Here is a 16140-nt window from a genome sequence, read left to right as displayed (position 1 = left end):
CATACAACAATCCAAACAATTCCCGATGGACAAGATCAAGTCGCGCCTCACTCGGATATACATCACAATAGGGAAGAAAAGACTATCGCAACTTCCGTTTCATGCTAAATTGAATGTTAGCAAAGCTAAAAGGTCTACACAGATAAACCTGTAGCTTTTTTCCACTTCCTCAAAAATGATTTCAATTGACCTGTTTGTACAAATAATGTCACAATATGTAAAATAACAACTGTAATATGTTATACATCATAGCTCAATAACCTATAGATTAATCCCAGTGATTTGTCTCTCATCATAAATACACAAAAGACTGTCATTAAGCCATTTAAGACCTGTGCATCAATAGACTCAGTTAAGTGTCAATAATGGCTCTCATGGGTGTAAAACTGCATTTTGCAGGTGAAATCAAACTTGGCCAGCCTTCCTGGGCTTGGATCAATCTGTAACCTTATCATACCCCTTGAAACAAACTGCGTAAAAGCAAGCACTATCAGTTCTGATATAACCAAAGCAAACTGACTTTTAAACAAACACCATATTGCAGAGGAACATTTTAATTATTACGTGAAATGGGCCTATTGGGGGACAGTTTAGGCGAGAAACCCATAATTGAACAGACACTTCCTCTCTTGCTTGCTTCGGCATTACGCACCGCACAACCTGCCCTTACTGACGCTCTCGGTCGCGTATTAGGGTTACCACGGTCTCAGACCATATCAGCCTGTTCAGCCCTGGGCGGTGCAACACCTCTGTCAGCTCTCTGCAGTTATCCACACTAGGGAAAGGATTTTTATATATCACACAAATTACCACGGACACATTCTTGGCTTCGCACCAAACGAAACTGCGTTAATTTGCATCTCTGAGGTCTAAAGCCGGCTGTGACTGGAGCGTGTTTTTTTCCAGAAGGACATTTAAAACGGACATTTTAACTTTACTGAATTTTCTTTCTCTGGAATACTAAATATGACCTTTTTTGCGCGCGTCCTGGAGAGCTGAAAAGTGATTTCTGCGGGGAAAAAAGGAAACAAACAGAAGTGGAGCATGGATAACGGCACTATATTCAAATTTAACAACAACACTACTTCGATATGGACTGATTATACTGTCGAATACAAGGTCGCGAGCATCTTATTAGTGATCCTTATTTGTGGAGTTGGAATTGTTGGCAACATTATGGTCATTCTTGTGGTCTTAACGACCAAGCACATGCGTACCCCAACTAACTGTTACTTGGTGAGTCTGGCCGTTGCCGACCTCATGGTCCTGACGGCAGCGGGGCTGCCCAACATCACCGAGAGTCTGTTCGGCGGACAGTGGGTGTATGGATACGCCGGGTGCCTCTCCATCACTTATTTTCAGTACCTGGGTATCAACGCGTCATCCTGCTCCATCACAGCCTTCACCATTGAACGCTACATTGCTATTTGCCACCCGATAAAAGCGCAGTTTATGTGCACCCTCTCCAGAGCCAAGAAGATCATTGTTCTCGTTTGGGTTTTAACTTCCCTCTATTGCGTTATGTGGTTTTATCTTTCCGACACGACAGAAGTCGTTTTTGACAACGCTGTCCTCGTGACATGCGCCTACAAAGTATCCAGAAACATGTATTTGCCAATATATTTCACAGACTATGCGGTGTTCTACGTTATCCCTCTTTTGCTGGCCACTGTTTTATACGGATTTATCGCAAGAATTCTTTTCCTCAACCCACTGCCGTTGGATCCCAAGGAAAGTCGAAGAAACTGGAAAAAGCAGTCGTCCGTGCATGGGAACTCCAGGAGTTCCTCCAGCAGCACGACTGCTGCTTCTCGGAGACAGGTAAAGTGTTGATTTTAACGCATAACTTTGTGCGTAATTGTGCGCATGGGGACCCTGCGGTATAAGTTAGCAGCATTCACTGGTTTGGAATGTGAATCGGAGTTTAATAATTCTGGTTCCGATTCCTCTAAACGGTTTGACTGTTCCATATACTAAGATTAGGTACGATTTAGAGAAAGATTATAAGATTGTTTTTTATTTTTTATTAATGAATACATAGGCTAAATAAATAAATTCATTTCCTATTAGGCCTACATCTAGGGTAACAGCAAATTTGAAATAAATGTAATACAATTCTTGCAAAAATGTTGTTCAAAGACGTTTTAGAGACATTTTTATAAATGCACCAGCAATTGCGTTTAGCGATCATAATTCCTTCGAGATTTTGATCGCTATGGTTTTGATTCACTAAAAAAAAATCTCATTCAACTCATTAGATTCATTTGGGAATATAACTGCTCTGGTCGCGATGTGTGTTTTAAAAGAACCGATTCATTAGATTCATTCTTTCGAGATTCGGAATACATTCATTCACACTAAAGAGTCGGTGCATAAGAGTCATTTTTCGGTTGCGCAGGTTGCGCTGCAGATTCGGTAGCGGTGTTGTGGTAGTGCAGGAAACATTTGTGATCCCGAACCGGAACACATCAGGTTTGCCAGTTATTAAAAAAAAAAAAAAAAAAAAAGATGTTTTGTGACGGCTCACGGCTCACATGGCCTCGAGCAGGTAAAGGTCCAAATGCGTAGTGAAGCTAGGCGCCATCTGATGAACTCGGAGCGACTGCACTTGTGTTGCCCTAGGGCTCTTTGCCTGGTTGTCCAACATGGAGAGAAACATAGACTCTTATGACCTTTAAAAAACCAGTCTTTAAGCTATGAATTTGCTCAGGCTCTACAAATGTGTTTTCCATAAATGAACCATGACATGTTATGGTGTGTTAACACATTTGGCAACAATCTGGCAAACAATACAACAGCTGTACCGTGATAATCATGTTTATACTGTTGCAAAAGGCTAAGACTGAGTGAAAAAATAAAATGAGCATGCTTTAATTAGAAAACAGGTATCCTGTTAGTTAACATGTCACCCATTTTCACAGACATTCACACTTTGATCTTACACCTTAATTGGAAAAAAAATATCAATTTTGTAAAGTTATTAATGGTATCTACACAATGCAAAACCCATATTTCACTTAAACACTGTTGAGGCTTATAATAAATATAATATAATATAGGTTCCACTTTATTTTAAGGTGTCATTGTTACAGTGTAATTATATATGTAAGTGCTGAGTAATTTTAAGCAACTGCATGTACTTACTAAAGGGTTAGGGTAGGATTAGGATTTTTGGTTGAGGGTTAGTTGCATGTGATTATGCATAATTTACTGTTATTATTATGGTTAGTACATGTAGCATATGTAACGAGGTTACTGTAAAATGAAGTGTTACCGTAATCTAATTATGTAATATGTATCTGGTAAAATGAGAATGAGTTTAAAGAGGGATCAATTATGAGGGATCAGAGAGTTAAATAATATAACTAAAAACATCTGTCATGCTGTCTGCTGTAGGTGACAAAGATGCTGGCAGTGGTGGTGATTCTCTTTGCTTTGCTGTGGATGCCCTATCGGACGCTGGTGGTGGTCAACTCCTTCCTCAAGGACGCCTATCTGGACACCTGGTTCCTCCTGTTCTGCCGTCTCTGCATTTACATGAACAGCGCCATCAACCCTATCATTTACAATGCCATGTCGCAGAAGTTTCGCGCCGCCTTCCAAAAACTGTGCCATTGCGGGCCCCAGCGCTCCGAGAAGCCCCCCACTTACAGCGTGGCCCTCACGTACAGCGTCATCAAGGAGACCTCCAACGGAGAAAGCCCAGACCACTACACCACAGAGCTAGACGACATCCGCGGAGCCGCCGAAGAGCTCCTGCCCGAGAGGAAGAGGTTGTCATTTAAAGAGTCCTCACCAGCTTGTAAAGACACATTGGCAAATGCTTAGCTCCTCGTTGGTTTGTGTTGATTAGGTTGCTTAATTTGCAGTGTCAGCAGTTTCACGGTGCCTCAGAGTAGCCTGGAGTGGTGGCCACATGAAAACAGCATTTTGACAATCACAGACTTTAATTTGCAGATTTATTCATAACTTTCCAAACTAGAGTATGTTGGCTGAAGACCAAAATAGGCCCCATTCCAGTCCTGTGCAGGTGCCGTAATGCTCCTAAAGCTATCATGGACAGACAATTGAATGGTTGATTGAACATGAAAGGGTGATGGTAGATTTGGAGGTGATTGAGTGTGTGAGCTCAGGAGTGACTTCTACTCTGAAGATTTGTGGACTCAAAGCACCACCACTGTGGTCACTGTGGCAATAACCACATGCATCACTGCCAAATCATCACTCTGGAAAACTTGTTCCAAGAACGGGTGTCAAATTGATACTCACACTGCACTCTGAAAAATTGGACAGTTGATTACTTCTCGGTTTCAATTGTAAGCTCAGTTTTACAATTGTGACTCAAATGTATCCTGTCCAATTTCTGCCCAAGGAGCATAAAATGACCCGAGTCTCAAATCATAATTTTACACCTAACCCTGACACTAGATTTAAGGGTGTTGCAGATTCAAGTCCTGAACTTTAGCATTTCAGCAAGCGAGGATTGACACCCACTTCCCACATTTATCAGTCTAAAACCAGAGTAAACATGCGTCTGTTGCTTTTGTCACATATATTGTGAATAGCATCATCAGCTGAGGCTGTTTTCTCACAGTGGCATTGATTTCCTAGCAGAGCTCAATTTTTGCAGATAGTACACTGCAAAATTATGGAGGAGATGAAAATAATTTGTCATTTTAGATGTTATATCTGTATCATTTGCATTTTTGTGGTATAATTAAGGTAAGGTAATTTAACAATTATTTCATAGGTAACACTTTACAATATGGATTCATTAGTTAACAAATTTAGTTAACATGAACAAAGAATGAACAGTCCTTCTACAGCATTTATTAATGCATTATTCAAATCGAAAGTTATATTTGTTAACACTAGTTAATGCACTTTGAACTAACATTAACGAAGATTAATAATTAACTACTGTAACAAATGTATTGCTCATTGTTAGTTCATGTTAGTTAATACATTAACTAATGTTAACGAATGAGACCTTATTGTAAAGTGTTACAAGTTTATGCTGTAACTACCTTGTTTTTAAAAAAAACCATGTTTCAGCTCTCTATCTGTAGTTTTCAGTAGTTGGTTGCTGTAAAATACCTGCGTTAACATGGATTGTAATGTGAAATTTTAACCTAACAACTAAAATATTTTTTTCTCATAATCAGTGAACACTTTATATGATGAAATGTACAGCTGTTGTGATGTAAGAAAAAAAAAGTGTATGGTGGTAACATTTGTTTTGTGTTTAAATTGCCTTTCTTGCTGTTTTAAACCATGTTTTGTATTTGTATTTTGTACAGTTGTTGTTTAAAATAAAGTAATAGCTATTTGGGAAATTCCTCTTGATTTCATTTTTATGGTTTAACATCCTCTAAATGTGATTGAACACACATAATGTTTATTTCAATAAACATTTCTACAACAATCCTGCAACATAAAATCCAATCAAATGGATTTCAGCTCATTTCCTTTAAATCATCCCCTGGATATTGGTTTTTGTCACAGATTACGCAGTGATGGAAAAAAACAGTCAAGCTGTTAAATTGTTTGTGTTTGAGTGTCCAGGTCAAAACACCTTTTAGGCCCGTCCCATTGCAGAAGCCGCCCTGACCCTCGCTAAGCTGTCAAGTTCATGGAGCCTCTGACGCAGGGCAGATGCTCAGCCAGAAGATGGACGTAGAAGATCTAGAGGAAGAGCCCAGACATTTATTACCGTTCCCTCCTGCCCTCTGATTACAATAAATCATCACTCCAGAAGTGGGTAATCAACAAAGTGATTTATGAGGGGCAATAAATTAAAGAGCACTAACAAACATTAGAGCATTTCTTACCGCACACTGAAGACTGGAGTAATGACGCTGAAAATTCAGCTTTAATAGGAATACATTCACTATTAAGTAGTTGCTAATTAGCATGCATATTGGCTGTTTATTGGTAAAGCACATATTAATGCCCTTTACTCTACCTCATACCCAAAACAGTGGGGGTGGTGGTAGTCTTAGTCACAATTTATACAAATTTACAATATATATCTCACCTTCTGTTAATGCTAACTGCTATCCCTTTTTTTCCTCAATTTAAAAAGGTATTATTTTCGCTGTTTTTGACCCATGCAACTTTTATTTTATTTAATTTTTTTCTTTATTTAAAAGGGACAGCACATTAATCAACATGAGTACAAAGTCCAACATGTAAATGTGCCAGATTTAGCCATAGAGACTAATTTTCATCTGCAGTCCGTAGCAGGTTGATGGTTAAGAGAAAACAATAAATACACTACAACAATACAATAAATACATATCAATAAGAAAGCCTTAGACAAGTAAGAATAACATAACCACTATTCCCGATCAGGACAACTGGCAGGTTGATGGCAAAAAAAAAAAAAAAAAAAAAAAAAAAAAACATAACACAAGTATCACACACAGTAGACACGGGTAAAAGTGTATAGACACACATTTGAATGCATCAACAACACATAAGCACACACACAGAGACACCACTATAGCGATGAATGCACACACATTATTCTGTATTATGGCAGCATATTTGATTTGACAATAACCAATGTTTTATGGATTTGGAGAATGATTTGATAGATGTATTTTACATCGATAAGGTTGTCACCTAGCCTGGAAATCCAGGCCTAAATCTAAAAGATTAATGGTCTGGCGTCGACTAATGAAAATCGGCCAGCTCGAGGGGCGGCACCAAGCATGCATTTGAAAATCTCACTGCATGCAATTGGATAACACTACGACCAATCACAACAATAAACCCCATACGCTTAGCTACCAGCGGAGCTAACTTTTAGATTATACTCTTACCGTATTCGGTCGGCAAAATCCGGTCGTCCTTCTTGCAAAGGAACGATTCGAGCGGCGTCTTCTGTTCCTGTTTTAGATAAAAAGCCAAGTCTAACTCGTTCATTGTAGCGGCCAAAGCCGTTTCAAACAACTGGTGTTCATCCATAGCCATCTTGCAATGTTTACTAATGACTTCAATGTCACAGCGCTGTCGTCATCTGTTTAGCTCGCCTCTGGCCCGCCTATATCAGATAACCCGATGTGATTGGTGCAGCTCAGATCGAGGGGCATATTTAATGAGCATCATTACTCGACACCAGAGTAACTCGCTGAGCAAATTCAACTTGTGCTCTTGCGAGAACTCTGGATTACCAGGGTAGTTGTCACCTACATTTTACATAGAAGTTCACAATTCTCAATTCTAATTAAAAAAAGCCTCAAATCCAAAACAGAACTATCCAAACTAATATAAAGTAAAAAAAAATTTAAAGTCAAGTAAAGTCATTAATAAAATAAGAACAATTGAACAAATTACAACTGATACCACATACAAAGCAATAGAACAAAAACACAAAATGAAATAAAATGTGGTTTAAAATCAGGTATAGGCTAGGTCTAACAGAAGACATATTACAGAAATGGAATAATCATACATTATTTTCACTGTATAAATTAAATATAATACTTATTAAGCTACAAAAGTTGTTCAATCAAGAGCAATGAGTGTTATTCTGTGTTTTGTTCTTTGATTAACATTAATGAAGCAGGTTTATTAGGCTGCTGTCACTTTAAGACCTGACGCAAATCCGATTTCTCCCATCTCTTTGCGTTCAAGACCTTCATTTAAGAATCTGCTTACGAGGATACTCACCAAAAACAGGCATTTTGACAATTTAGAGTGGGGTTTATTTTCAGTTGAAGCAATATATAAGTATAATATATGTTAATATACATTAATTGCACATTTTTTCCCTGTTGATTTATGTATTTATTTGATTGTTCCAACAAACTGTAGCATAAAAGGAATTTCACAGCATGGCTTCAGTTAACCTACATACATTTTTACCTTTTTACTGTATTTTTGATTAAATAAATGCAGCCTTGGTGAGCATAAGCGGCTTCTAAAAAATAACATTTTAAAACATCTTAATTATTCCAAACTTTTGACTGGTATTATATATGTACTTTTCCCACATTTGATTCACACCGTCTAATTGGTTACAAGTGCCAGCTGGGTTTCTGCATCAAAACTCATTGGCTTGTGTGCCTGGAGCCAAAAAGACACAAACAAATGAATCCAGCATTTGCCCTGAGTTGGATGTGGTGAGAATGAGAGAACGTTAATCTCAACCAAAGGTCTCTTGACACAAGAGTCAACAAAAGAGCTTAGCAGGACAGGGCTGATTAGTGTAAACAGCTACAGCCCAGTTCAGCCTCATGCACTTATGTCAACACTTGACAGTGGAGATAACCGTACACTCCTCTTCTATTTTAGGATGCTGCATTGTATAACATCATAACCTATACTGGAACACAAAGAGTCTGAAACACAAATGAATTGCATACTAGGTGCTCATTCATTGCATGTCTATAGAACATAAGGACGATCTGTGTGCATCTGTTTGGCATGCTGACAATAATCCTTTTTCAGATTTTACAAGGATAAACACATTTCATTAACAGCTGTTTTCTAAAATCTTCAGCAAACATGAACTGTACAGAAACAGTCTGTTTGCTACTGCAAATGAGACAAATGATGAAAATCAATGTTTTAAACTTCCACAGGCCACATAGTGGAACACAGAACAATAGACAGAGAAACCCGTTGCTTGAGGCTTGTACAGTTTTTCCGGTCCAAACTAAACAAAAACATACCGCAGTGACAAGCGCTCACATGGAAATGTCAACTCTCCATGTCTAGCTTGTCAAACTTAACATTCAATTATATGTGACTGGAAGTGCAGTTAAATTATTGTTGGCCTCGTGTTTTTCTGTCAAAGATACAACACATACCGTCATGCAGATAGACTGAAGAACATCTCAGTTGGCAGATATTAAACATTATTCATAAATGTAGCTAAAACAGAGGATCTTCAATACTGCTTATAGCAATGTCCTAAAAAAAAAACAGGCTCAATTCCAATATTTTGAGACCAAATTTGGAAATATAAAATTGACCTAGAATGGTGTTTTTTGGCCTGTCTCACCTCAGAGGTCTTGACCATCTCAACTGGTCTTGACCATCTCAACTGGTCTCCACAATCAAAATCATACATTTTGACATCCTCTATTGGATTCATATTCAATTAAACTATTTTAAAATAATGAACTAATTTTAATTACAGAAAACATGACAGTTTGTGCACAATCCGTTTGCCACATGATTTTTTTGTTTTTACCTTTATAACATTCCACAATAAAAATAAAATGGCTCATTGTCATTGGCCTGTACACTAAAAACCCTCAACTAAAACGACTTTTTCTGAAACCTTTATCAGTTTTGATATTTTTGAGTTTATTAAAGGGATAGTTCGCTTAAACATGAAAATGTCATCATTTTCTCACCCTAATGTTGTTTCAAACATTTCTTTCTTCTGATGAACACAAAATAAGATATTTTGAAGAATGTTGGTAATCAAACCGTTGATGGCATCCATTGACTTTACTAGTATTTTTTTTCCTATAGGGAAGTCAATGGCTACCGTCAACTGTTTGATTACCACAATTTTTTAAGGGATACTATCCCTTTAAGCGAAGAATTACCACTGAATTGACAATTGAATTGACACAAGTTCAACTCATTAACTGAGCTGACAAGGGGTGACACACACATACTTTATGCACTCACAAAGACACAAAATCTCACTCACAAACTTACTGAAGCATCTCTGCCTGTTTTCTTACTACACTGCTCAAAAAAATAAGGGAACACTTAAACATCACAGTACAACACAAATTCAATTAAACTTAATGGATATCAATATGTCCAGTTAGGAAGCATACGTGTATGAATCAGTTTCACCTGCTTTGGTGCAAATGAAACGGGTGCACTGGAAAAGCAACAGCAAGACCACCCCCAAAAAGGGAATAGTTTTGCAGGTGCTGGCCACAGACAACTACTCTTTCTTTATCCTTACTGACTGATGTGTCTTTTTTGTTAGGGTCCTTGTCACTACTTTTAGCATAAGGCAGTACCTGCAACCCAATCAGTTTGCACAATCCAGATCCTCCAGAATGGCACATCCATACATGCCGACAAGGAGTTTTGTTGTTTCTCCCAGAATTGGCAGGTCTGCCATTAGCACCCCGTTCACTACGCGGATGAGAGCAGGTTCACACTGAGCACGTGACAGACGTGAAAGTCTTGAGATGCCGTGGGGAACGTTATGCTGACTGCAACATCATCCAGCGAGACCGGTTTGGTAGTGGGTCAGTGATGGTCTGGGGAGGAACATTTTTGGAGGGTCACACAGACTGTTAGGTACTGGGAGGAAATCCTCAGAGCGATTGTCAGACCTTACACTGGGCACAGTGGGCCCTGGGTTTCTCCTGGTGCATGACAACACCCGGTCTCATTTGGCCAGAGTGTGTAGAGATGAAGGCATTGATGCCATTAACTGGCCCTCACGTTCCCTAGACCTTAATCCAATTGAAAACCCCTGGGAGATTATGTATCTGAGCTTCCGAAGCTGCCAAGTAACACCACAGACTGCCCAGGAGCTCACTGAGGCCCTGATCCAGGTCTGGAAGGACATCCCCCAGGACACCATCCACCAGGACACCATCCACCATCTCATCAGGAGCATTCTCCTCATGTGTTTTTTGACCAACCCGAGCTACCCTTTGACCACCAATCTTTCACATGCTTTCATTTCATTTTATTATGGATGGGACGGTATCTGATGAAAACAGTAAAATTAATAAATAGAGCCAAATCGCGGAATCTTTAATATCAGTAGGTAAGATACTTGTCTAGATATCTCTGCTCACTTATGTGGGTTTATTATAAACAGCCACTTCTAAACCTAAATGTAAAAAGGATTTTAATATTACATTAAAGTTATATCAATAAGAAAGTAATTAAAAAACATACAGTATAATGCACGTAAGCACAGCAGATGACCTTCACTACCAGCACACACACACATACACATACTCATAAACTGAGAAATGCACCAATCTGATGGGGTATGTTATATCTCAACCTATAGAAGGTTAACAACACCCTCTGTATATTTCAGTGTATATACGTTACACTATATTATTTAAACTGGGTTGCATTCTGTTGCACTTACCTTTCTTTTCATTATGTGCAATATCATGCAGTACTTACTGTGCAATATGCTTGCACTGGTTTTGTGAGTACTGTTTTATATTGTCTTTGCATTGTCTTGATTATGGCATATTGTTTATTGATTGTACTGTAAATTGGTCATTATCGTATTGTTTCTATTCTACTTAAATTGTATTATTTAAATGAAATGTTAGTCCGCACAAGCTATATGTGATGGTACCGTAAGGATTGCATCAATTTCGCTATTCACTAGATAATAAAGAATCTTGAATCTTCTGTAATGCCCACGTCTAGTAAACACACACTCCCACCTCTGTAATAAACAAAAATATGTTAGTCCCATCCGAATCTGAACATGAAATCACAGACATCAGGTGATAAGAACTGTAAAATGACAACATTCAAAAGACAGCTGAAAACCAATCTCTTCCGTGAGCACTTAACCTTATAGAAAAAAAAAAAAAAAAAAAAAAATTCCTTTCCCTTTGAAACATCACTTATCAGGCTTATGCTACTCTGAATAATACCTGAACTTCGTATTTTGAGCACTTCTTGCGTTGTTGTTGCTTTTGCCTCTTTATGATGACTCGCTGAATTTTGTCCTAATTTGTAAGTCGCTTTGGACAAAGGCGTCTGCTAAATGACTAAATGTAAATGTAAATGTAATTCAAACCACTTTTAGAAAACTAGTCCCAATGTATTTCCTCTCTCATGACTGTGATAACCTATCTCTTAACTTATCTCATTCTTATAAGAAATAAGAAATAATTCTAATTTATAGTGGTACTTTGGGGCTATTTGAGATTTAAGTATCAAGATTTCTTAAATACATCACATTAATAACAGGCTATTTTCAAAGGAAATTCTAAGAATATCTAAAGAACAGTTTATAGCAATGATCTCATGCTTATGAAAAAGAGAACCTTAAATGGTGCGGCAATCACTGCACTGCTATCACAAGAGCAACAAAGTGAGTCGAAACCATATAATAATGGCTTGCTCAGGTGGTCATTGGCTTGCTGTCTCTGATTGGCTTTTGTTAGCCAAGTGAAAAAGTGCTATTCAAACTTAAAGACTTGATACTATCCATACTGTCTTCACCCAAAGGCATCTTTTCACTTTTCAAAGTTACTTTGGAGTGCTGCTGTGAAAAAAGACATGTGTGTGACTATTGACCTTTAAGGTCATTTTAACCGTAACCTGTAAAAAATATATACCTGGACCAGACACTGACATCAATGGATGTATGATCAATTGCACTTTAATGAACTTATATATGACGTATTATACTACCTGTGCTGCTTTCAGATAGAGTAAGTTCAGTAATGAACTGAATGACAAAGAAGTCAGTTATCGCATGATTTACAAATAGACCCTGGGAACAGTCCAGGTGTGCTCAACCCATGAAACCGAGATATATTATTTGCTGAATCAAAGACAAAATTGCTTTAGCATTTAAAATGATCAGAAATTAGCTTAATGTGCCTCAAGTAATTGTCACCGCATTTTTAAAGTAAGCTTGTGCCATTATGGTTGGGGGAATTAAGCAGCAAACATTCTCTGTGGATTATCTTACAGTGTGCCATGCAACACTTCATCCAGTGTGCTTATAATATACTGTAGGATGGGAGATTGAGCAGATGTTTCTGCCCGAACTGTGCCTAAAATTAATGGTTAACCTCTATCATTCCCATGTTGTAATGAATGAACAGTAAAGCCGCATGGGCATTGGCATTCACAAATCTCAAGCCAGTGTTGCTAGGCAACAATTATTTATATCCGTCAAAGCTCAAGTTGATGGATTTCTTGTGGACAGCTGAGGAAGAAACCCAGTGGAGGAAAATAACTCGTTCCAGAGGGTACTGATAGGTTCGTTCAGGTAAAAGCCAGATCATGACTGGACAAATCCGATAAGACATGATTCTACAGATTAATCAAATCACACTTTGGTTAAATCTTAGTATCGCTGAAAATTATAATTTTGGAATAAACCCAGAATATACAAATAAACCACCTTTGGCTATTTAGCACAATGGCATTATAGTCCAGTCATTTCAAGCCAAAATGGGGGTCAACCTTGACAAATTACAACAGAAGCAAACTCAACTGATTTTGTATCCTCAATATGTCCCGAGTAAGGGGGAAAAAAAGCCCAGAAGAATCCCATTAGGGGAAAGTAAAAAAAAATATATATATATCGTCTATTCATACGCCTATTCACTCTTTTCGTAAATAGGGTAAAAAAAAAAAACCTTTAGATATCACTATGAAAATTACTGAGTTGATTACTTACATCAAGACAAACAAAAAATGTATTACAAGTTTCTTTAAATTGTTTGTTAACATGGACAAACGGTGCATAATCTAACTACGTATGTGCTAATTTGCATAAATACCACAACAGATCTAAACATTTGGTATAGCCAGGTGAAAATGTCTTGTTGAATCTTGGTGACACATAACAGTAAAATACTTAATGTTAAGGTCTGAATGGAACCCATTTAGGCTACCCATGAGCATGAATTACATAGAGGCAGGAATAAGTACTTTAAACCAGCCTTTATGAATTATTATTGCAGAGATGGGGTTTGTGGCTGGGTCCGTGGGACTGTTTCTGGGGATTCACTTTTTATTTTGCCTACCTTTTGTCTTCTGCATTCTCCTTACCATTGTCTCCTGTTCTTCCCTCAGACTCGTCCCCCAGAAACAGTCCCACGGACCCAGCCCCAAACCCAATCTCTTAAAAATTAATAAAGGCTGGTTTAAAGTACTTCTTCCTGCCTCTATGTATTAATGCTCATGGGTAGCCTAAATGGGTTCCATTCAGACCTTAACATTAAGTATTTTACTGTTATGTGTCACCAAGATTCAACTAGACATTTTCACCTGGCTATACCCAATGTTTAGATCTGTTGTGGTATAATTAGATTATGCACCGTTTGTCCATGTTAACAAACAATTTCAAAAAACATGTAATAACTTTTTTGTTTGTCTTGATGTAAGTAATCAACTCAGTAATGTTCATGGTGATATCTAAAGGTTAAAATTGTTATCCTATTCAGGTAAGAAAAATAATGACTATAGGCGTATGAATAGGCTATATTTGGGTCTTTTTCTAAACTTTCCCCTAATGGGATTCTTTCTTCTGGGCTTTTTTTCCCCCTTACTCAGGACATATTGAGGATACAAAATCAGTTGAGTTTGCTTCTGTTGCAAAAAAAAACAACTTTTTTCATAAAATAACTGGACTATTATAAAAAATAATCATAGTAACATTTGCAGTTTCCAGCATTATTTGTGAAACTGATTGACTCAGACTAAAAGGCTAAAGATGGCTAAAGGCTAAAGATACAACATTTAATTTAGATGTATTCAGAAAAAAACAAAAACATGCTTTAAACAAAAAGCCACAAGTGCCTTATGAAAAAGGTTTTGCAGAACAAACAGTCCTTGAAAGAAGGGGCTCAGGCTTAGTATAACATGACATCTCTTAGGCTACTATAAGGTAAGTTGTGCTGTAAATCTCTCAACAGAAAATCTGTATTTTCAGCTGTTTGAACAAAAATCTGATCTTTTAAAATACTTTGTGATCCCTAAAATGACTGTAATAACTGTTTTCAAGCAGGTCTACTTTTAGATGGTCAAACACCATTGGTTAAACCAGGGCTCGACATTAACGCTTGTCCGCTTGTCTGGGACAAGTGGATTTTTTGAAGGGACAAGTAAAAGAGAATTTTCCTTGCCCGACCGGACAAATAGCCTGATAACAACATACTGAGTACAGTAGCCCATTCCTAAACAAATGCCTCATTCTTGAATGAATCAGACGTTTGAACAAATCGTTTGAATGAATGACTCATTGATTCGCTTATTAGAGGGTAACTCTCGCCAAAATTGAACCTAGGCTCTTTTTGTTAATCTACCCGAGTCAAACTTTCGTGTAAAAGCATAATTAGAATGGAATCGCCACTTTTAAGATTGACCGTATTTTCGTTTTAGGTCAAAATGCCTTTTGAATGGGAGTGCATGGGGCACTTCTATGATAGCTTCAAAATCGCTATTTTTAAAACACTAAGAAGGCTCGACACAACATGAAACTGTGCTCGAAGTATCAGGGGCTCTACACATGAACTTCAGCATTGACTACATTGTTTGTGTACACAAAGTTTACTAAAAAGAAAGGTTTTGTACGACTCACTTTATCAGTTAGTGTTTCCGGTGGCTGGAATTTTGTCAGTCAAAAGTAGTCGATCTCCGAATGCAACGTAATGAACTGACTTCATATGAGGAAATGTCATGAACTTGTAATTTCAATGAAAAGCATGATAACTTAAAAAAATATCCGTGAATTTATATGGAAACAAGCTTTAAGAGCTTTCCATCTTTACTCTCCTCATGTACGTTGCATTCGGAGATCGACTACTTTTGACTGACAAAATTCCAGCCACCGGAAACACTAACTAAAGTGAGTCGTACAAAACCTTTCTTTTTTTTCTTCACCACATGTGATATCATCGTAACTGCATTCTCTCCTGCATCGCTCACCCTCTGCACTTATAATAAACTTCTTGTTATTCACCCCAACCTTGTCTGCTGCCTTCTGATTGTGACACATATTACATAACATTTATGACAACACCATTTTAATAAATCATTGTGCCGTGTTCAACGCGTTGTTCCAGGAAGAGCGCGTCCACACAAGAGTACACATTTTGACAAGCACACATCTGAGGCGGTGTTGGTGACACGTTGTTGTTATATTTGATTATTAAATATGCAATTTAATAAATGATCAATCACATCGACTCATTTTACGATCCTAGCCCTTTATTTAGATTAAAAACTCTTCTCATTTATTTGGTGAGGAACATAGCGTTTTGTGCAGCATTTGTACACCATGTCATGCTGTTGTCTAAATGCCACTGCAGTAAAGGCATATTGCAGTATTAAGGCTAACAATTAATCAATTAATTGATCGTTAATTTAAACGACGATCGATAATTAATTTGTGCAAATTGACATCCCTTAACTTCCTTATAT

The 16140-nt window shown here is 37.7% G+C and overlaps 1 protein-coding gene across 1 annotated transcript; it reads left to right on the top strand.

The window, feature by feature from the left end:
- The first annotated feature begins 4 nt into the window (after positions 1 to 4).
- Positions 5 to 5336, top strand: trhra (thyrotropin-releasing hormone receptor a). The gene is made up of 2 exons (XM_082149003.1): positions 5 to 1821; positions 3397 to 5336. Exons 1-2 carry the CDS (start codon positions 1045 to 1047, stop codon positions 3826 to 3828), a joined length of 1209 nt encoding a protein of 402 aa, XP_082005129.1. The 5' UTR covers positions 5 to 1044; the 3' UTR covers positions 3829 to 5336.
- Positions 5337 to 16140: the final 10804 nt, after the last annotated feature.

The sequence above is a fragment of the Leuciscus leuciscus genome, assembly GCF_965113295.1.
Source record: "Leuciscus leuciscus genome assembly, chromosome: 20".
Classification (NCBI taxonomy): domain Eukaryota; kingdom Metazoa; phylum Chordata; class Actinopteri; order Cypriniformes; family Leuciscidae; genus Leuciscus; species Leuciscus leuciscus.
The sequence above is the reverse complement of the archived record's forward strand: the minus strand, read 5'-3'. Positions and strand labels throughout refer to the sequence as shown.